This window comes from Dermatophagoides pteronyssinus, unplaced genomic scaffold (assembly GCF_027571235.1).
Source record: "Dermatophagoides pteronyssinus isolate colony J.1.1.1.1 unplaced genomic scaffold, Derpt_VIB-CSIC_2022.12 sq0008, whole genome shotgun sequence".
Lineage (NCBI taxonomy): Eukaryota > Metazoa > Arthropoda > Arachnida > Sarcoptiformes > Pyroglyphidae > Dermatophagoides > Dermatophagoides pteronyssinus.
The window spans coordinates 1,059,998-1,082,930 of record NW_027461532.1 but is presented as its reverse complement, the minus strand read 5'-3'; the positions used below and the strand labels follow the sequence as shown (position 1 = coordinate 1,082,930).

At 28.8% G+C, this 22,933-nt stretch overlaps 1 protein-coding gene and 1 long non-coding RNA gene across 3 annotated transcripts; one reads left to right on the top strand and one right to left on the bottom strand.

Moving 5' to 3' along the window:
* Nucleotides 1-2,063: 2,063 nt before the first annotated feature.
* On the top strand, nucleotides 2,064-22,636 carry LOC113788962 (uncharacterized). Its single transcript, XM_027338438.2, has 2 exons — nucleotides 2,064-3,659; nucleotides 19,972-22,636. Exons 1-2 carry the CDS (start codon nucleotides 2,252-2,254, stop codon nucleotides 21,978-21,980), a joined length of 3,417 nt encoding a protein of 1,138 aa, XP_027194239.2. The 5' UTR covers nucleotides 2,064-2,251; the 3' UTR covers nucleotides 21,981-22,636.
* Nucleotides 12,339-17,131, bottom strand: LOC142645229 (uncharacterized). 2 transcript variants are annotated; one of them, XR_012846374.1, is made up of 5 exons: nucleotides 16,536-17,131; nucleotides 16,299-16,440; nucleotides 15,071-15,714; nucleotides 13,545-13,724; nucleotides 12,343-13,458 (listed from the first exon to the last, which is right to left on the bottom strand). It is a non-coding gene; the product is annotated as an uncharacterized LOC142645229 (long non-coding RNA). The 2 variants fall into 2 exon arrangements; XR_012846373.1 differs by having other exon boundaries at nucleotides 12,339-13,458; nucleotides 16,299-17,131.
* Nucleotides 22,637-22,933: the final 297 nt, after the last annotated feature.

Below are 22,933 nucleotides of genomic sequence, written 5' to 3'. Positions count from 1 at the left end.
AGAAAAAAACATTGAATTCATTCATCATCCGTGCGGTGATCAAAAGGGTTAATTATTATGATAATGGTCACATCATCAATCAATCGATTGATCGATAATTCATCTTCATCTTCTACTTTAAATTGAAAAATTGAATTTTCAATCAAGAAAAACATCCTTTTTTCACGATCATATCGCATAACAAAACCACAAAAATCTTGGTGTTTAACCTTTTTGTCTCTCGTCTCTCGTTGACTATCACACATTTGATTATCATCATTATATTATCAAGAATCTTCTAATTATTTTTTGTTTCTACCATTAAGATTCATTTAATAATAATGAGCATATAAAAAAAATAAAGAATATTTTCTTTTAGAAACAAAAAAATGTAATCAAAGAATAAAATTCTTCATCACAACGTTTTTGATTTCGAAAAAAACAAAAAAAAAAACAAAACAAACGTACAAAATGATAAACGAAGCTAGAAAATGAAAAAAAATATATATCCGAGACACAATGCCAAAATTTTCTTTTCTTTTCTTCCAATAATGTTCATTGTCTTCTTCTTCTTCATATTCTTGATTCTACAAAAAAAAAATTCTGTTAATGTTTTGAATCAAGAAAAAAAATGAGAGAATAAAATGTTATAAAAATAAAAACATATGCATTTCTCTCTCACTCACTCTCTCTCTCACCGAATCAAATCTTATGATGTGATGATGATGATGATGATGAAAATGTTTATAAAGATGTTATTTCAAAAAAAAAAAAATATATGACATTTTCAACATGTGAATGAAAAGCGAAAATTTTTAGAATAAAAATAGCGATATGACATTCTGTCTGTTTTGCCTGCCTGTCTGTTGATTCTGGTTGTTGTTGTTGCTGTTGTCGGTGGTGGTTTTTCATTTCAGAATGTCTGAAAGAATCCTAAATAATTCTTTGATTTTTTTTTCTCTCACTTTCTTTTTTTTTAGCTTCAAAGAACGGAATTTGATATTCACGCTGATCATCATCATCATCAACATCATCAATTAAAAGCTGGCGCAACAGTTTTCTGTAATTTTCTGTGAGGATATTTCCGTTTACTTTTTTTTTACATTTTCTCACTCAATTTTTTTTCACTTGCTTGTTTTTCATCTCTAGTCAATCATCATCAACGTTTGATCGAACAAACATTGTGAACGTCAATCGATCAATCCAGGCAATCAATCGATGACAACTTTTAAAACTTGTATGAAAGTGAATCCCTTTATACAATGTGTTTAGTGTGTCTTTTATCGTTGAAAAAGAAAAATATTGGTCAAAGTAAATATTTGGTTTAATCTTTTTGTGTTGTATGGTGTTTTTGTTTTCCTCGTTTTTCTCCGTTAACATCATCAATATTTTTTTCCTACAAATAAAGTTTCCACCCACCTAATATCATCATCAGCTTGAAATTGATATCCTTCCCTCACCGATTCGAAGATTTTGGAAAAGTAAATTTTAACCTGCAAAAAAAATACCTGGAAATCAATCCAATATTTAACTAAATCATCAACATTATTATCACAAAGTAAAAAAGAAATTTATCAATAACAACGACAGAAAAACGCCTCAAGTCCATCCTACATAAGGCGTTACGCATTTTTTTTTTTTTTTTTGTTGCAAACATCATCATATCATCATCATTACGTTTTTTTTCTGACTGCTAAATGTATGTCATATTTTTTTGTTTTGTTTGGTTTCTGTTTCTACAGTAGTGCAAACCATCATTCAAACATCCATTTGAATATGACATTCAAATCATTCAATTCGAAATTTGTTTATTTCAACAAAAACAACAAAAAAAAAACACGTGTTTTTTTTTGATAGTGGATGTGATTGGTTAATTTTAGACAAAAACTGTTTTTCCCCTTTAAACTTTCAGGTGATTTTCAGGTGAATCAGATATACCTGCTTACTGTTTGAAAAATGGACAATACAAACTTGATACAAATTCATTGTGTTTAGTGGTGTTTGAGTGACATATATTTCTTGTTTCTTGTTTTGTTTTTCGTTTGTTTTTTTTCCATTATTATTGTTATTATTGTTTTCAAAATCATTATTTTTTGTTGTGTTTTTTGTTTGTTTATTTGTTTGTTTGTCACCATTCACGCACATCCTTCAAAGTTTTTCTTAATTACCGTTTGTTTTTGATAATTTTTTTTTTTGTTGGTGAAATTAATTCAATTAAAACGAATGAATCGTTTTTTACAAAAAAAAACAAATCATTTTCTCAAATTAAAAGATGTTGTTGATGATGATACAATCAACACCTGCTACAACAACAACAACAACAAGTGATCAACAACAACAATTAGAATTTACAAAATTAACACCTATCGATAGTAGTGAAGAAGAAAAAGAAGAATCTTTTGATGATTATTATGGCGAACATGATAATAACGATAATAATGATGATAATTCAATAATTATGAATGGTCAAACATCATCATCATACGCATCTGCATCAGTGACAACAACAATAACTTCGACAATAACTGATTCTTCATATAATCATTCTCCATTATCATCATCATCAACAAGAATGCCAATGATGATGATGATGGCCGGTTATAATGATCCAAATGATCCAAATTCTACACAAGAATCACAAACATCATCAATAAATCCTACAATATGGTCACAACAGCAGCAACAACAACAACAACAGTCACCATCATCACCAGTAATGACATCGGTTAATTATAATAATAATTCATCATTATATCAACATCATCATCATCATCATTCATCATTATCAACAAATGATAAAGATATGATTATGATGAATACAACAACAACAACAACAACAAAATCACCAACAAAAACAAATTATTCGAGTCAACAATTATCATTATTGTCATCATCATCATCATCATCTTCATCATCTTCGTCTTCATCATCCGTATCATCACCACCGTTGCCATTTTCACAATTATTACCTACAAGCAATAATAGTAGTAGTAGTTTAACTGCTGTAACATCACCGGTAAATATTTCCGGTGGTGGTAATATTGGCCATTCTCATCATTTTGAACAGCAGCAACAACAACAACAACAACATTCACATCCGTTACATGGATCATCGAACAGCAATAATTCAAATATTCTCATCAATAACAATGATAATAATAATAGTGATGGTAATAATCATCAATCATCATCATTGATAACTATGCATCATTCTAAAACACCACCAATACCACCACCATTATCATCATCATCATCACCAATATCAATGATGGCTACAACAATCGATCAACAACAACAACAACAACAACAACAATCGAATATTACAATCGATAGTGGTAGCAATATTGATCATGAACATATATCACACGTTCATCATCAACATCATCATCATCAACAGCAACAACAACAACAACATCCACAATTTTCTCACCAGTTACATTCACATCCGCATCTTTCTCATCATCTTCATAATCATCATCAACAGCAACAACAGCAGCAGCATCATCATCATCATTATCAACAACAGCAACAACATCATCAACAACAACAACAACAGCAGCAACAACAGCAAAGAATTCGTCGTCCAATGAATGCTTTTATGGTATGGGCAAAAGCTGAACGTAAACGTTTGGCCGATGAAAATCCGGATCTACATAATGCGGATCTAAGTAAAATGCTTGGTAAGTTTATTTTCGAATAAAAATGGTGATGCGATTATAGAAAAAGGTGATCTACTTTTTTGAAATTTTGTTTGTTAACTAGTATTTTTCCTTGAGTTTTTTTCAAAAGTCCAAACAAACATTTCATTTAGATAATGATCAAACAGGTGTGAAAAAAAACTATTTTGTTTACCTGAAAAAAAGAACTTTCGTTTTTTAATTTTCTAATTTCATTAACAAATTATTATCATCGAATATCAAAAATCTTTGAATGAAACAAATACAGATTCTTTTTTTTCGGGAAAACAGAATTCCGTTTGATTCGAATGCAAGAATAAATACGTTCGCAACAATGACAACGACAACAACAATGTTTTTGATTATATTTAGAAGAAAAGAAAGAAAGAAAAAACAGGTGAAAAAAAAGTTTCAATGAAAAACGAAAAACGAAACAAAAAATGTCGAAAATTTACAAGGTGAAAATAATGTGATCATATTTTTTGTTTATCATCATCATCATGCAAACAGCATCAATTTTAGTTTTAAAAAAAGTTCCGGCTAACAAGGCCAGTTTTGATCATTTTCTTTTGGCTCTTTGATGATGAACAACGTGTGTGTGTGTGTTGTGTGTTTTCTCTTTGATTTTTTTGTTTTTGATTTTATGTTTCTGTTTCGATCATGATGATGATGATATGATTTTGATGATCGAAAAAAAAAATGTTTGACCATCAAAATTGATCGTGATCTTCATTCAAAGATGTGGTCAGTTTGCTTTTGTTGTTGTTATTTTTGGTTTCAATCTTGATGGAAATGAGAAAAAATAGTGACCAGCTGAATGAAAATTTTGATAAAAAACTTTTGATTTTTGTCGCTTTTTTAAATATCAAAAAAAAATATCAATTTTCGCTGTTTCAAGATTTTAGATTTTTTTTCAAACAAAAATTTGAACAACAAAAAATCAAATCTTGCCCAAGAAACAGGGCGTCGGTTGTTATAATTTCTTCCAAAAAACACAGCAAAAATATATACTGCTGGATCATTCATTTTCGTTGTCTAAAATCTTTTGTAGCTATTGGAACACACACACAGGAATGGCCAACAACCAAAAGCAAAAGCAAAACAAAACTAGTGAATCCATATTTAAAATATTCATTATGTCAGTAGTGATGATGGCAAGCAGTCAATTGGAAAAAAAATATAAATTTCATTCATTCATTTCATTTTAGTTCAGTTGGCTATATATTTACATTATGATTATGAATATTATTATTATGATGATGATGATAATGATTATTATTCATCATTTCTCTCTGTGTTTGTGTTTCTATGTAAGGTGTAAGGTGTTGGTGGTGTTTAATGTTGTTGTTGTTGTTTTTTCTGTTAAATATTTATTATTTGCGTTGCCTGTTGATGTTGATGTTGGCCGAAAGTGTGAATTTTTTTTTGTTGTGATTATAATTGTTTTTTTTTCACTTGTTTTTGTTTATTTGGAAAAAGGAAAATGAATAATAATATATGATTGACCAGAAAGACAAGTAAGTCAGTATTCAGTGTATTTGTAGGTCAAAATTTTTGAATAATTTTTTTTTTTGCTGTAGTTGCTTTTCTGGATCGTTAAGAAATAAGCCGAATGAAATTAATGGATTCTTATTTGATTGAAGAACATCAAGATTTTGTTGTTGCTGTTGATGTTTGTTTAAATATGGAATGCATACATGATATATGATGATGATGATGATGATCTTTTTGGGATATCCATGTTTGTTTTACCTGTTGCTTGTTTTGTTTGTATTTTTCCATTGCATCCATTATCGTTTTAATAATCTAGGCGTTATCCATTTCGTTTAGTTTTTTTTTTGATTGATTGTTTCATTATTGAATCCTTGTTGTTTGATGTGTTATAATGGTTGTTTGTTTGTTTTTTTCTTCTTTTTTGGCTGTAATAATTTTCTAAACAAAATATCAATTATCTGGTTATCCTGTTTTCCAGTGAAAAAAAAATTCAAAAATTTCAAAAATTTTAAAAAAGAAACTTTAAATCGCTTTGCATGCTGTGTTTATTTTTTTTCAACGAAAAAAAACAAACAAATAACATGCACGTGTTTTTTTTCGTTATTCGTGTACGTATCGATTCGTGCATGCACGTGTGAATCAAATTGATTGAAAATTTCATCATAATTTTTTTCCAAAAAAAAGGGGAAAAAGAAACTCGAATATTTTTCCCTATTGTCTGTCCTTCACTCTGATTGCCAAAGAAATTCGGGCTAAACACTGTCTATGAAAAGAAAACTAAACTAAAGTCTACGTAGATTGACAATTATCGTTTAATAATGATTATCATTATTATTACAATAATAAACATTGACCATTATCATATCATATAATAATAACTAAATCTTTACATTACATTACAATCCTATCCAATTGTATAATTACTACATATAGGATTTTTCATTTTGACTTTCTTTCTTGGATTTTTATATTCAGTGATGATGTGATAATCATATACTTTGGATATATACCTACATGATTATTATTATTATCATCATAATAATCATAAGTTCTCAATAGTAACATGGTATATTTTTTTCTGCCATTCATTTCTCTCGAAATCATAATTTCGATGTGTTGAAAATACATTGACTGATTGGTAAATATGATGATTGATTTTTGTTGAAAATGTTTTTAATCCAAAATCTGGTTGAAAGTATGAAATAAGAAAATTGGTAAGAAAATTTCTTATTGATTGGATATTTCTCGGGCGTAACATTCAACGATTATAGCAACAGCTTTTTTTCACACTCTCTCTCTCGCTCTCTCCCTCACAAAAAAGTTATTGAAGAAATCTCAACAAGATTAGATGAATGAGGGATGCTTAACGAAATTGATTTGAACAAAAAATTTGTTTATCCACATTAAGCAAATGAATATATTTGATATTTTCAGCAAAAAAGAAAAGATTTTCTGCAATGTTTTCAACAACAAAAAAAATTATTCAAAACATTGCAACAACAACAAGAAAAAATCCTTTTTAGTAATTTTTTGCATCACATCACATCACATACACACACCGTTCGCTTTCTACCGTTTCTTTTCATTTTTGCTTTTTGTTGTTTTGAATATGATGATGATGCTTGCACTTAAACTCTCCAGGTATCTTTATTCGAAATGTTTTTTTTCCAGAAAAAAAACTGCCCATTTTTTTCGTTTTGCTTTGCGCTTTGAAAACGACATACAATTTCAATATTTTTTTTTAAGCAACAAAATTGAGAATGTTCAAATGTGCTCGCCCAAACACATCAACAACAACAACAACAAAAAAAGATTATTTGGGCATTTTCTGCTGGGCGATGTCTGAAATAAAAATAAAAAAATGTTTTTTGTTGTTATTTCGCCTGGTTTGAGAATCCTCACCATCGTTTCAATTTCATTTTGATTATAACCATTCCATACGAATGCAATAGCATCTCTCGTCTACCACCACCACCACCACCAACAAAAATCAAAAATGAAAAACTATAGCGTAAAATTTTCAAATTTTCTGAAAAAATAAAAGGGAAAAAAACAATTTTTTATCATTTTGTTTGCATGCATGTTGTTGTTGTTGCCCATTTCTTTTATTTTTCTTTTGGATTTTTTTGTTGTTTTTCGTTGTAATTAAGTTTCAATCCGGTGACCACTTGTTGTCTTTTTTTTGTTTTCTCGATGCACTTTTCTCTTCCAAACGATTATGATGATGGTGGTAGTTTATTTCATTTCTCTTTTTTTTTGTGGGTATAGTGGTGTGGTTGCTATAACAGTTGCTGTGTTCGTATATACAGTATTTTGAATCTAAAGTTGATGCTTGCGTCCATTTCGCTTTGTTCGTATGAATAAATAAAGGGAAGAATAAAAAATTCCAATGTCAAACCATGCATAGAATGTTTTTCTTTTTTGTTGTTTTTTTTTGGGTTTTATTCGTTGTCGTTTTTTTGGTTGTCATTGTTGTTGATGGTGGTTGATTCACAGTATTGGATACTTTTGATTTTCTTCGAATGAAAATGGTTTTTTTTTGATTTCCACTTTTCATTGGTTGAATGCATTTTTCAAATAACACTCGCTTTTTTTTGCCCCTTTATTCACATTCAATGATGGTCGGAAAAACAACGAATTGGTAATTCTGTTTTGCCTACCAAAAAACAACCATTCATTTCACCCAAATATATTCAAAGATGACCATCAAGTGTGGAAAATTATTTAAAAATTTTGAAAAGAAAAATCATCCGGTTTCTTTAAAAAAATTCACAAATTTAGAGCATCATTCGCTGATGCTGCTGTTAGACAGAAGCCAATGATGATGATAATGAGAATGATCAGCATGTCTAAAAATAGTTTTCAGTTGATGGTTGTTTTGTTTTAATTCTTTAACACCTTTGATGCTACTGTTTTGTTCTGTTGTTTTCAGTCGGTAATTCTTTTTCATTTTTTTAATGCTCTTCAATGTTATTAATAATAATGAAAATCGGGTTTTTGTTGTTGTTGTTGTTTAAATCGTTTTTACGAGAAAAAATCGATTAATTTTTTTTTCATTTTTTGATTTTAAAATTTAATCGATTCGAGGCTTTTGATCATCTTTTTTCTTCTCGATTTAATCTCGAAAAATAACGAAAACTACAATCAAATCGACAATCGATTATTGATTGATTTTTTTAAAATTTTCATTTTCCTCCCTCACCTGTGGATGATAATCAAAATTATTTTGATTTTTAAAAAGCATATTCTAAACACGTATCAGGTATGAAGCAACTTAGGATTATCATCATCATCATCATCATTTAAAAGCGGTGGCTAAATATTCATTTTTCATTTCAGTTGAGTGAAAAAAAAATCATTAATCAAAAGAAGAAAAAAAAGGTAACCTCTAATCAGCAACATAGGTAAAATTGATGAATGTGAAAAAAAATTTTTTAAACAAAAAAAAAAATCAATTTATCATCAACAAAACAACGACAATAATCAAAAGTTTCTCATTATTTTGTTGTTGTTGTTGTTGTAATTAATTGAATTTTTCAACAACAACAACAACAACCTGATACATCTAAAATGGATGTCAATATAGTCGGTGATGATTATGATAGTTTTTCTTTCCATTCCAAAAGGTGTTGATTTGACAAATTATCATTTTCCATTTTCACTTTATACTTTTTTTTTTTTTGAATTTACTGAATTTTATTTTTCTTCGATGTTTGGCCAGACACTTCAGGTTTCATTTTTGTTTTCATGGTCTGAATATTTTTTTTCATTTGTAATAAAATGTCATTTATGTCATTCAAAATTGAGGTAGTGAATGTTGTTGTGGTTTTGTTCTCGCTTCACATATTTTGGATATCAAAGGTGTGTTTGACAATGTTGTAATTATTTTCGACACTATTTTTCATTATTATTAACGTTGAATGAATCGATAGGGAGAAAAAAATTGACAGACCAAAAATGACCATCATTTAATATAATGATACACTAATTAATCATCATCATTACACACAAATATCTAATGAACAAATCAAATCTAATTAGTGTTTCTGTTATAATTTTTTCTCACCAACCAAATCGATGTTTGATTTTTTCGCTGCAAAAAATGATAATTTTACATTGAAAACAGAAATATCATTTGTCCAAACATCGATGATCAACAGGTGTCAATCATCATGATGCGGAAAAAATATCTAAACTGACCATTTTAACCACACACAAAATAACTGTGTGTTAGAATAGTTTAAAAAAAAATGAAAAAGGTCGAAATAGTTTTTTTTTTGATTGTAATCTTTTTTGTCTTCCTTTCGACAATCTGTTCAATCAAATCACATATCACATTTAACCTCTGTTAAAATAGTTTTTGATGTATTGTGTGTGTGCATGGTGAAGGGCAGGGGGTCATGAAGAATAAAATTCAGCCAAAAAAAAAAATCTTTTTTTTGGTTGAATTTTTTCTGTTGTTGTTGTTGCTGAATCCTGATAGAGTTCACTAGCCTTGTTTTGTTATCGTATATTTTTTTACTTCGGGTATATTAAACAAACGGAAAAAGAAAAGAAAATAAAAGAGCCGAATATATTTGAAATCTTTATATGATAAAAAAAACAACAACAGCATCCCTTCATATTATAATATGATGCGGTTGATTTCTATCCAATTCATTCATTCATTCATTCATTCATGGTTTTTTCTTTTCCTATTCTTTTATTTTTCTATACACTCGGCATTTTATATTCTCTCTCTCTCTCTCTTGCTTTCGCGTAGTGGTGGTTGTATTATCATTTTCTTCTTTTGTTTTCTTGGTGTGGCACCGATACTAAAATCTTTTTTTTTACTTTTTACTTTGAACATCGTTTCAATGATAATAAATGGATACTTCTAACTATCATCATCAACATCATCTGAGAGAAGATCATGATGACGATGATCATCATCATTCATAAAAGCTGTTTTGTTTCACGAGATTTTTTCTTCTTCTTGTTGAGCTTTTGAAAATGTGTTTTTTCTTTTTTCTTTATTTCGGTAAGAGAGATACACATTTGATGATCAGGATGATGATGATACTGTTTTTTACGAACAACAAAAAATGGTTAAATCAGATTGAACCAGAGAGAGAGAGGGAAAGATAGCGATAAGAGCACGACGAATCGTAGAAACATTACATAAAGATGTTTTTTTTGACTGTTTCTTCTTCTTCTTCATTTTACACATCCAAATTGAATTCTTATTTCATTTCAAAGAAGAAGGAAAAAAATAACGACACATAATCGGCCACCCGAACTTTTCGGTTTTTTTTTTTTGTTTTTGTTCAACAAAAATTATTATTTTGAAACAAAAAAAAATCTTTTGCAAAGGCAGGGTTGTCGTTGTTTCATTAGACAACAAAGTTTCCCCACTGAAAACTTTTCTACCTGGTTTGATTTCAAACTCAAAAAAATTATTTTTCAAAATTCTCATCGAATTAATGGATGCTCAGATCATCAGAAGAAGAAGACAGAGAGCAAAAGATTCACAGAAACAAGTAGTACACACGGGCGTTTACCTGAAAATTTTACAGTGAAATTTTTTTTTATATAAATTTTGTTACTCGAAAATGTCGAAAAATATTACTATTTTGGTGGATGATTCTTTGTCGATAAAAGTTTCAATGTTCGTTCGTTCGTTCGTTTGTTCATCATTAATTTTTTTTTCGTTCATCATAGTGATCAGACGATGAAAAATTTTTTGACAGATTCAGGGTGTTTTTTTCATTATTGTTTGATGAATCGAATGATTTTTCTTTATTTTTCTGTCCAAAAGAAAAAAAAAGTATTATGATGTAATACCACACACGCACACACAGTGTTAAATGAGATCTTTTTTTTCATTTTTGAATAAGATTTTTTTGAGGCACATCGCTTTTTTTTCTTTTTTTTGTTATTTGGAAAAACCACCCAAAAGTAAAATTGATGTTTGTTTTTTTTTTGCTGTTTTTCTTGAAATTTTAAAAAGAAAATTTCAATCTTTCATTGACTGAAAAGAATTATGGATGGAAAAAATAATGATGATGGTAAAAACTCGAGCAAAAAAAACTTGATTTTCAGCACACTCTTTGATCATATCAATCAATCAATCAATTTACCTATATGATTTTTTGCTGATAATTAAAAAAGTTTTGATGAACAAAATGATGATTTTTAACGGTGCGAAAATCAATAAAAATTAGTTAAACAGTTAATTAATTCAAATCCAATCATCACCATAAACAACAGCAACATTTACTGAACCACTGAAACATTAATCTTAATTTAATGGATAAGATTATCTTTAAAGTACTGATAAGATACTGTTTGGACATCATAATCATAATCAAATAATTTCGTTTTTGATACAAATTATCTATAATTTGTCATCATCATCATCATCATATGTGTAATGAATTTTTTTTTTCTTCGAAACTTTCCTTTAAGCTAATTTTGTTCAGTTGTTGTTGTTGCTGCTTGTAATCAAAGATCATGATGATAGATATGTTTTTTTCCTATCTTTTTTTATAACTTTGGATACCCACATCATTTGAATGAAATTTAAATCAAGACCAAAATACGATCAAAATACTCCTGTGTGTGTTTGACTGATTGATTGATTGATTAAATGATTGAATGTTTGATCACCAAGAAGAAGAAACAGAAAAAAGAATGAGTTTTCAAGATCATCCTCATGATTGATGTTTAATATAAAATTTTACGGCTAATTTTTCTTACTTACAAAAAATTTAAAACAACCAACAATGATGATGTGGTCCAATTTGATGCTCGAAACTTAAAAAAATTGATGAATGTGAGAAAAAAAATTAGACAAAATTTTTGCATCTTTAAACCGAAAAAATTTGGTCTGGTTTACATCATTTTTTTTCTCTCATTACGACATATAGTTGTTTGACCATTCAATTTTTTTTAATTACCAAATTCTCTGTTGTTGATGATGATGGAAATGATGGTGATAAACATATCATCATCATCAACATTTCTGGGTAATTAGTTTGTTCGTTGTGATTTCACTAAACGAACAAAGATGTAAATTAAAGAGCTTACCGATCCCTTTAAACACAGAGAGAGAGAGAAAACGAAAAATTATTATGCAAAAATCTTCTGCTTTCATTATAATTTTTACCTGATTTATTTTTTCTCCTCAGATTGTTTTAAAACAAAAACCTTTCTTTTTTCTTAATTCTAATTTTCTTGAATAAATATCACCCATTCATTTATTTATTTAGTTGAATTTTTGCTCACTAATGAATAGAATGAAAAACTTTTATCAACGATAAAGACAACAACAGCAACAACGGCCGGAATACTGTATTTATTTTCAAACAATATTTACCATGATGATGATGATGATGATCTTGATCATTCTTGTTTCTTATGATGAAAAAAATTTCTCTTCTTCAAAATAATAATGATGGTGATGGTTTATAATTAAAATACACACACTCTAAACATGCATACATGCAGAGATGCATAGAGATTCTTATTAGTGGGAGGATAAAAGTGATGGTATAATGACAGACAATGTTAATGTAATTAATGTCAAAACCTGAATTATGTTGATGATGATGATGATGATATTTTAAGTTGACATTCTTTTTTTATCTGATATTTTCTGTTGTTGTTTTAGTAAGGCGGTGAATCTAGTTATTATTATTATTATTCGTTTGACATTTTGATGTGATATGGTCATCGTTAACCATTTATTATTATCATCATCATCATTATCATTATATGGCCGAAATTTTTTCGTTCTTTTTTTCTTTCGTTTTGTTACGGTTTATTCTATTTTTGTGGTTTTTTTTCGAAAAAAGATTCTTTTTTTTTATGAATAAAGCTACCTGAATTACCTTTGGTTTTCTTCAATAATAAAAACCAAAGACAATTCAATATTGATTAATTTGGGGGAAAAAACTAAAAGTTCTGAACTTTTAACTTTTTTTTGATGATAATAATGATGATGATGACCATCAGATATTGTTATCATCATGATGATATGATCACAACTATGATCGACATTAAAAAACGAGAAGTAAAAAAAAAAAGATTGTATTTTAATTGTTGATTCGATTGTGTTGATCTTGATCGTTGTTTCGGGTATGACCGAAAAGGTCAAATGGCAAAAACCAGAATGATGCTCATTAAGACTCATTTTTTTCGCTAACTTTAAAGATGACGCCATTCGAAGTGAATATGATGATGAATGGATGTGCGGAGGAAGAATGACCAAATGATTTTCATGGGCGCCAATATTATGATTTTGCAATGATGATGAATATCTAAATATCTAATTGAATATTTATGAAAATGAAAAAAGAATTGGAAAAAATCTGGAATAAAGTGGACAAAAAAATTTCTATCAATCACACTCACCATTGACACCCAAACCAACACAAAATACCCATTTACATAAGTTTATCTTTGGTGGTTTTTTCTTTATCCCTGATCATTCGATGGATCTACATAATTTGGATTTTTGCTTTTTGTTTTTGTTTCGATAAACTTTTTCCAATGAAATTGATTACCCAATGATTATTATTATTAATATTCAATCTAAAACGATGGGAGAGATGAAAGAAAATTATTATTATTATTTATCATATAACCATAATAATAATAATAATAAAACTGCCAACAACAACAACAAAAATATGCCAAACCAACCGACCGATCGATCGATCGAAGTCGGTTGACTTTAACCAAACCAAACCGGCATCATTTGCATCATCATCATCATCGACAATCAACCGGCTAAATGATTGTCGATGATAATAGATAGTTTTATCTTTATCTTTTTCTTCTTTCCATTACAGCATCCATTCTTTTTTTTTCTTTCTTTCTTTTCTCTCTGGGCATTTACCATGACCATCATCATCATCATCGATGATGATGATCATTATCATTATTATTATCATCAATGATTGGTGGTGGTGGTGGTGGTGATGGTGGTAGGAGTTTTTTCTTTTCTTCTTCTTCTTCTTCCTTACCTTTTTATAATGATAAATATATTTTTTTTCAAATTCAAGATTTGTACAAAAGTTTAGGTTTATGTGTCTTTCAAGCAAACAACAACAACAACAGAAAAGAAATCGTAAAGAATAATAATAATTTATAGGGAAGAGAGAAGTTTGCATTTCTTTTCTTTTCTTCGTAATTCGAAGAAAAAGAAAAGAAAACGATTATTATCATCGATGATGATGATGATAATGGTCGTTGTTAGAGTGAAAGAGAAGGAGAAAGAATTCCATTCGAAACTGCCAAATGTTTCTTCTCCAGTTATTATTCTTTATTGACAAAAAAGATGTTTTTAAAAAAATGAAATCTTTACTGCTGTTGTTGCTTGATATAATATATCATTCTTAACTTGATAATCGTTTCACATTCTTTGCTGTTGTTTGTTTGTTTCAGAGTGAGAGAAAAGAGAGAAAAATCAAAATTCAATTTTTTTCAAAGATGGATAGACTCTCAATATGTGAAGCACATACACCTAATTTTTTTTTTTCGTTGTTGAATGATCGATAGATCAGAAATTATCTATATCAGATTTTTTTTTTTTTTTGATTAAAAGTTTTTTTTTCAGTTTAAAATCCAAGAAGTAACTTTGAAATGAAATGAAATTTAAACGATGATGATGATCTTTGTGTGTGTGTGTGTGTGCGTAGATCCACTTTTTTTACCATCGATTGATAATGATAATAGCCTATTTGATGTATTTATGGATTCATCTTTCAATGAATAATGATGATGATGATCATCATCATCATCATTTGATCATTGATGATGATGATATTTATTATCATAAAAATATGAATAATAATAAATCTTTTTTAAAAATTAAAGCTACTTACAATGAGAACATTTCACAATATTTTATTTTTTTCATAAAAGTTTTCATTTACCTGAACAATTTTTATAATCGAAATTGGTTGGTATTAGATGATTTCTTCATTTTTCCAATTGTGGTGGTGACCCTTCTACCACACATTTCTTTTGCTTTTTTCTCTCTTTCTTTCTCGTTCTTGATTATTATTATTTGCAATGATTATTATTGTCATCATTATTATTCACATAGAGAATGAGAGAATGACAATGAATTGATGACCAGGTAAAGGAAGGAAGTTTAAGTTTTATTGAAGATGATGATGATGATGATTATCATCATTATTATGATGATGATGATGATCATAATCATCATTATCATTCAGGCAAAAAGGTCATTAAATTAGGTTGTTTGAATTTCTTTCGTTATCGCGTTTGAATTGTTGGAATTTTGCGAAAACATTGAATGTTTTACCCTGCCGAAAAAAAGGATTCGGAATTTTCTTCTTCAAAATTCTCTAATGATTATCAAACAGAGAAAAAAATCATCATCATCATCATCCATATCATCATCGTGATGATGATTAAGTCAAAAAAAAGGTGTTATAAGCCATGTTCCATGTTTATTCATTCAAGCCACAATTGATGATCATGTTTTCTATCCATTTTCTTTGGTTGGCTTCATTTTTTTTGCATTCTTTCTCCATGTGTAAACTTTGTAATTCTATCAAAGAGAAAGCGAAATTGAAAAAAATATGGTGAGAAAAATTAACCAACCGAAATGAAATGTTGTTATTTTTTGATTGAAACATGAAAAAAATTGAAATTTAACAGGTTCGCTACCAGCGACGCATATGTGCGTCGTTTTAGTTCTTTATTTTGAGCCCGACGACGCAAATATGCGTCGTTTTTGTATTTACATTTAAGCAAATATGCTTGGTTTTAGTATTCACATTTGATCGAATTTGCGTCGTTTTTGTTTTTACATTAGATCGAATATGCTTGGTTTTAGTATTCACATTTGATCAAAAATGCGTCGTTTTTGTTTTTACATAAATGCAAATACTCGTCGTTTAAGATTTTACATTTATTTATCGATTAGATTTTTTCAAATTTCTTATATAATTATTTTTACAAATATGCGTTGGTTTTAAAATCATTGCCATTCAAAGTTCTATTATAAAAAATTCAATGGGCTGTGGTTAAAGATTTGTTTCTCAAGCGCTGGTAGCGAACGAGTTAAGAAATTCTTTCAAATACAACACGAAAATACAACATCATGACTGATGCATGTCCACTTATACTTACAAACACACGAGCCATCATGGTCATCGTATCGTTTTTTACGTTAACAAACATTCGATGTTGATGTTGATGATGATAATGTGTGTGTGTGTGTGTTGTTGTTGTTGATCAACATCACATTATCATTATCATTATACACACATGTCTATAATGTTTGGTATATAAACATAGATGCATGATTTGGAGAAAAAAACGGCAATGATTTGTATTTATAATGAACAAAAAAGTATTGTAAAAGACCTTGTAAAAAAAAGAAATTCTTCTTCTTATTTCGTTGTTGTTCTGGCCATCATTCATTCGTTTTTTCATTATAAATTTTTAATGATGTAGCTTTGAGATATAGTTGTTTGAGATTTTTTGTTGTTGTTGTTGTTGTGGATGTTATAAACCAATAGCAAAAAAAATGACTAAGTTTTTCGTTGAATTCGGAAGAAGAATAATGTTTTTCGATAAAATTTGGATGAAACAATTTTTGTTTTCGGGCAAAAAAAAACTTTGATAATAATGATTATTTATTTTAGTTTGAATTTTTCGATATCAACCACCATCAATTATTTAGTAGAATGGACAATGATACTTTGGAGAAAAACAAAACATTCGAATCTGTTTTGCAAAACATTCGAATAAATATGTATCGATAGTATCGATAGTATCCTATTCGAATGTTTGTGGTTTATGTATACTTGTGTAACAACAAACAAACAAACAAAAACATTCGATTCTCAAACATTCGAATGTTTTCGTTAATTAATTATTGTTATTACATCAATTAAAAATTTTGTTTAATTACGAAATTTTTTCCCAACGACAACGTAAAATTAAAAGTCTACATGCATTTTACCACTAAATCATCATCATCATCATTACGTCATTATTATTCTCATGGAACAACAACAACAACAACGACAAGAAATTCATGTCAAAACTATTGTTTATAATATACTACAAAATGATGATGACATGTGAATCCTTGGCTTTATATCAGAATGGATAATTTATATAATACTTAAGCCACTCTATATATTCTATTTTGATGATTATATGGTCAGTATTTATTTGTTTGTTTGTGTGTGGTAATGTCAACAACAACGACGATGACATTGATCCAAAATAAAAAACAAGAAGAAGAAAAAAAAATTAACGTTAATTACATCACAATTAAACTATATATGTAGTTTGATGATTCATTTCAACCTGTTGATTAATCATGTTTCATGAATCATTTTCATTTTCATTTCTCTCTCTTGTTTGTCATGATCCGAAAAAAGAATTTTCTTTTCTCAGGTTCATTTTTTCCACAATCATTATCATTATGATCATGATTATCATCAAACAGGTCGAAGACCTAGTTCAAGACAAAGACAACCGAAAAACTGATCGATCAAATTTCATAATAATAATCGATTAAATTAGAATCGATTTCCAAAAGAAAAATTTTGATAACAAATTCAATAATCGATAATTTTCAAATATTTACCATCATCATCATCGTTTTTTTTGCTGGAAACAGAAGTGTCCATCGTAAACAAAGAAGATAAAAAAATTTTATCGATTAATCGATAGTATCGATAAGTCGATCCGAAAAAAACGAGATTCGTTTGTTCCGGTTTCTTCATATACCTTGTAATAATAATTATCATCATCATCAACATCATTCGTTGTCGTCATCGTCTTTAATTACATGATCATTTTCGAAATTCATTATCGTCGTCGTCGTCGTCATCATCATCGTCAAGGAAGAAATTTTGTCAAGATTTCGTTTCTATTTATTTTTATCCACCATGTCTTCATGTTTGTGACGATGACATTTTATAATAATAATTACGATAGAAAACAAAACAACAGCAAAAAAATAATTAATTGTAATGAATCGAATTGAAATCCTTTTTTTGCTGTTGTTTGAGATGACAGGAAAATTCGTGTCAAGACATTTAAAAAAAATTAAAGATTTCATCATCATCTTAATGATATTAATCAACTTGAATCATTATGATCGATATCAATGTGTGTGGTGGTGGTGGTGATGCTTGTATTTTCCGGTTTTATTTCGTTTCCGTTCGCTATATTTTTTTTCTTTCTCACGAATTTCCAAAAGAGATTGATCTATCCAAAAGTTGAACTTCTGTAGTTTGATGATGTTAATGATGATAAAGAAAAAACTACCGGAGAATTTTCAAAATTGAATTCATTTTTTTTCTCTCTCCCCGATAACCATTATCGTTCATCATCATCATCATCAACTGGACACTGTCCAACGACGACGATCGAATCGACATTTTTCATTATCATCATCATCATTTCTTCATTTCAATCATCAATTTAATGGTCAGTTTTCTTTTTTTTCTTTTGATTCAATCAGAAGAAAAAAACAGGGTAAAAATATTTTTTTTCATTATTAAAATCTACATTTCACATATATTTATAATGATAATAATGATGTGTGATGTGTGGTAGTCATCTTCATCATCATCATCAGTTTTACAATAGTTTATGATCATCATCATCATCCATGGTTTAGCCATCTTGATGATGATGATGATAATGGTGTTAAAAATTGATGATGATGATGATACCAGGATCCGAATCAATGATATTATCATCATAATCATCATCAACAACAACCAGAAAGTTGGGAGGGGCAAGATAAAATGAAATGAAACGAAAAAAAAAAAATATATTCCCTTAATCATCATGGCCATCATTTTAGATTGTCAATAGATGATTGTTGTTGTTGTTGTTGTTGTTGATGATCCACATTTATAATAATAACATCATCATAATAATAATATCGGGCGCCATATTTGATCATAATCTATATATTTTCATAACGATTTCATTTCTTGCCAATGATGATGATGATGATGATGATGATAGATATTTCGGTACGGAAAAAATATTTTTTTTTCGGGTTTTTCATTTCATTTTTTTTTGAATCTCGATTTTCTGCGAACGATGAGATCATCATCATCATCATGATCATCATCATGATGATGATGATGTTTGTCGATAAAGAAATTTCATTTATTTCATAACGAAATATGGATATACAGGATATATATGAGTTTGGTTCGCGGTTCGTTCGAATAGAGAAGAAAAACCAAACATCATTTTCTTATATATAGAGAGATCATAGTCGATCATGATGATGATGATATGTTTTTTTATTTTCTCAAAAGATTTTCAATGATGATATCGATATTCGAACCTAAACAAAAGAAAGAAAACTTCGTGAAAAAAATGAAATGAAAAGATTTTGGACGGACTACACGAAATGATTTCTTCTTTCCACTGCTCAATGATGATGTTTATGGTGATGATGATGATGATGATGATGGTGGTGTAAATTAGAATGCATGAAATAATAATTATCATCATCATCATCATCATATGATTTATATTTCTTTTTATTTATTGATGTCTTTTTTTTCGTCTGATGCAATGTTTGTGATGTGTGTGTGTGTGTGTTCTATTGTTTATAAATTTGATGCGGAAATTGGAATTTCCAAATGAATGTAAAAAAATCGAATGATTGAATTGATTGATTGATCGATGAATGTATCATTCTTGATTGGTCTTTTCTGAAAATTTTAACTTAAAATTTTTTTATTTGTCAATTTTTCTAAAATGATTCTAATGAATTTTTTCTTTTCTTTTTTTAATTGATTTTTTTTGCTAGGTAAAAGATGGAAATCATTATCACATCAGGAACGTCGTCCATTTGTTGAAGAAGCCGAAAGACTTCGTGTACAACATATGCAAGATCATCCGAATTATAAATATAGACCAAGAAGAAAAAAGAATAGTAAACGTAATGTGACAACAACAACAACAGTATCATCAAATACACAATCATCATCATCAACATCACCAAAATCGATTACAAATCGTAATAATGGCCATATGAAAAATTCAAAAAAATTGAATCATTCAAATTGTAATACGGATGATAATAATCTAATATCGCCAACATTATCATCAACATCATCATCATCGGCATTATTATATTCACATCAACAGCAACAGCAACAACAAATACCATCATCACAAATAATGGTCACAACACATGATATGGCCGATAATTCATCCATTAGTTCACCATCATTGGATTATGGTGGTGTTCAAACGCCCGATTCATCGCCACATGGTAGTCCTATTTCATCCGCTTTAAATCCACAATCCAATGATATAATCTATAATAATAATAATAGATTTAATCAACATTCACCACGTTCATTTTATCATAATCATAATAATTATACCGCCAACGCTACCACCGGTCAACAATTATCATCGATAGGTTCGATGAATAATTCAATTCAATCATCATCAGGTCGACAAACAACAGCAACAACATTAGTCATGAATGATCAGATCTCTTTAACAAATCCATTGGATTATCCACCACCACCACCGTTATCATCATTATCTCAACAAGGAAAAGGAAATTCACGTGAAACAATAAAATCTTTACCAACACCGGAACTGTCACCTGTTGAAAATGATTTACATCACTCCAATCATCATCATCATCATCTTCTTCACAATCAACAACATGGATACGGGCTACATACAAGTGGATCTCAACATCATCCTCATCATCATCATCAGCATTATCATTCACCTATGAATGATTTACATACAATGTATCCGCCAGTACCATCATCACAACAACAATCGATTTTCCATCATAATCATCATACACAGCAACAACAACAACAATTTCATCATGCACAAACATATGGTGTTGATAATAATAATAAATCATTAGCGACAAAATCATTAGCTAATAATGATAATGAATTGAATAATTCAAATCAAAAATCATCAACTGATCCATTCAATGAATTATTAAATCGTTTTAGTGGTTCATCAACATTTTTACGAAATGTATGTCCACCATATTCTTATCGTCATCATCAACAGCAACAACAACAATTATCACCACCGAATCAACAATCAGATTCATCATCATCAGCCATCAACACTGTTGGTGATGATCAACGAAATTGTAGTCCATATTCTGGAATGGAAAAATCTCCAATGAATTATCCTTATGATCAACCACCAGCGCAACCAAGATCAATGCTACAACATCAATTAGAATTACCAATCAATAATAATGAATCATCATCATCTGTATCATCAATTTTGCCAATATCATCATCATCATCATATCATCATCATAGATCATGGTCAACACCAATTGAATCATCAATGATGATGAATCAAACATTATATGGTTATTCATCAATGTATAATCATAATAATAATATAAAAAATGAATCCAAACCAGAATTGTCAATGTATACCGGTAATGTTTATCAATCAAATGATACAAATCTTTACTACGGACAAAATAATTTCGAAATCGGTGGTGGTGATGGTCGTATTAGCAATAGTAATAATGATCCAAATATTGCATTCCATTATGGTACAAATAATAATAATAATAATAGTCCAGGATCAAATCCAATCATATCGAATGAATTACATTCAGATTTAATATCAACAAGTGGTAATGGTGGAATGGAGGGTACAGCAACATCCATATCATCATCTTTATTAACAACAGCAACACCAACGACGACACCAACAACAACGATGAATAATTATCATCATTGTGATTCATCAAGTAATTCCGAATTGATTGCTGCATTAGCCGAAACTCGTGAGATTATTTCATAAAAAAAAAACAACACAGACAGACTGATTATGACGAGCTTATAAAACCGACAATTTTATCTGGAAACAAAGTGCAAATCTTCATTCTCATCTCATCAATCAATCATTCAATCATCAAAACTACATACATGTATGAACATACCAACACTTACTCCCATATATCTCTCCAAATGTTCTATAGGATTTAATGTTCAATGTTCATTTTTTTTCAAAAAAAAAAAAAATTTTCATCTCATTCTTTTATGCTGATTCTTGATTCATTCATCGGATCATTGCAAATATCATGATCATACAATGTTTTTTTTTCTTCTTAATAATTTTCTTGTTTGCCTTAACCAAACCATACACAACAACAACAACAAAATAATCATTGAAAACAAAAAAACAAAAAACTAAAAATTGTATTCATTACATCTTTTCGACATATAATATATCTTTAAATGAATGAATGAATGATACTCTACATATATATAAATAGTTGACATCTTTGATAGATTTATCATACACCCACACACACACAAACACAGACAATTTATTTTAATTTTTTTTCTCCTTCTCTCTCTCTCTCTTCTAATTATTTCACACATCATTTATAATAATTATTATTATGATGATGATGAATTTTAAATTGTCAAATTATTATTATTGATTATTGATTATGAATTTATAAGTTATATATTCTTATTGATTAATTGATTCATTTATTTACAAATGTCAAATAATAATAAAAAAATGTCATAAATTTTATGAAAAGAATTGTTGATTTGGGTGAAACGAGTGTTAATTTTTTGGTTAATTAGAGTTTCGAGCATCGTGGCATATCATGGTTCTAGCATCAATTTTTTTCCAAAAAATCATAGATAAATGTTGTTGAAATTCTGACAAAATCATTTATTATCCACATTGAATCAATATTTTTCAACGAAAAAAATTTTCCACTTTCTTTCTTGTTTTGT

What these genes read in the sequence shown, in the direction of transcription:
- LOC113788962 (XM_027338438.2), top strand. Translation starts at nt 2,252, where the DNA reads ATGTTGTTGATGATGATACAATCAACACCTGCTACAACAACAACAACA. An exon ending in GGATCTAAGTAAAATGCTTG is followed by an intron (nt 3,660 to 19,971) that starts GTAAGTTTATTT and finishes TTTTTTTGCTAG; the next exon opens with GTAAAAGATGGAAATCATTA.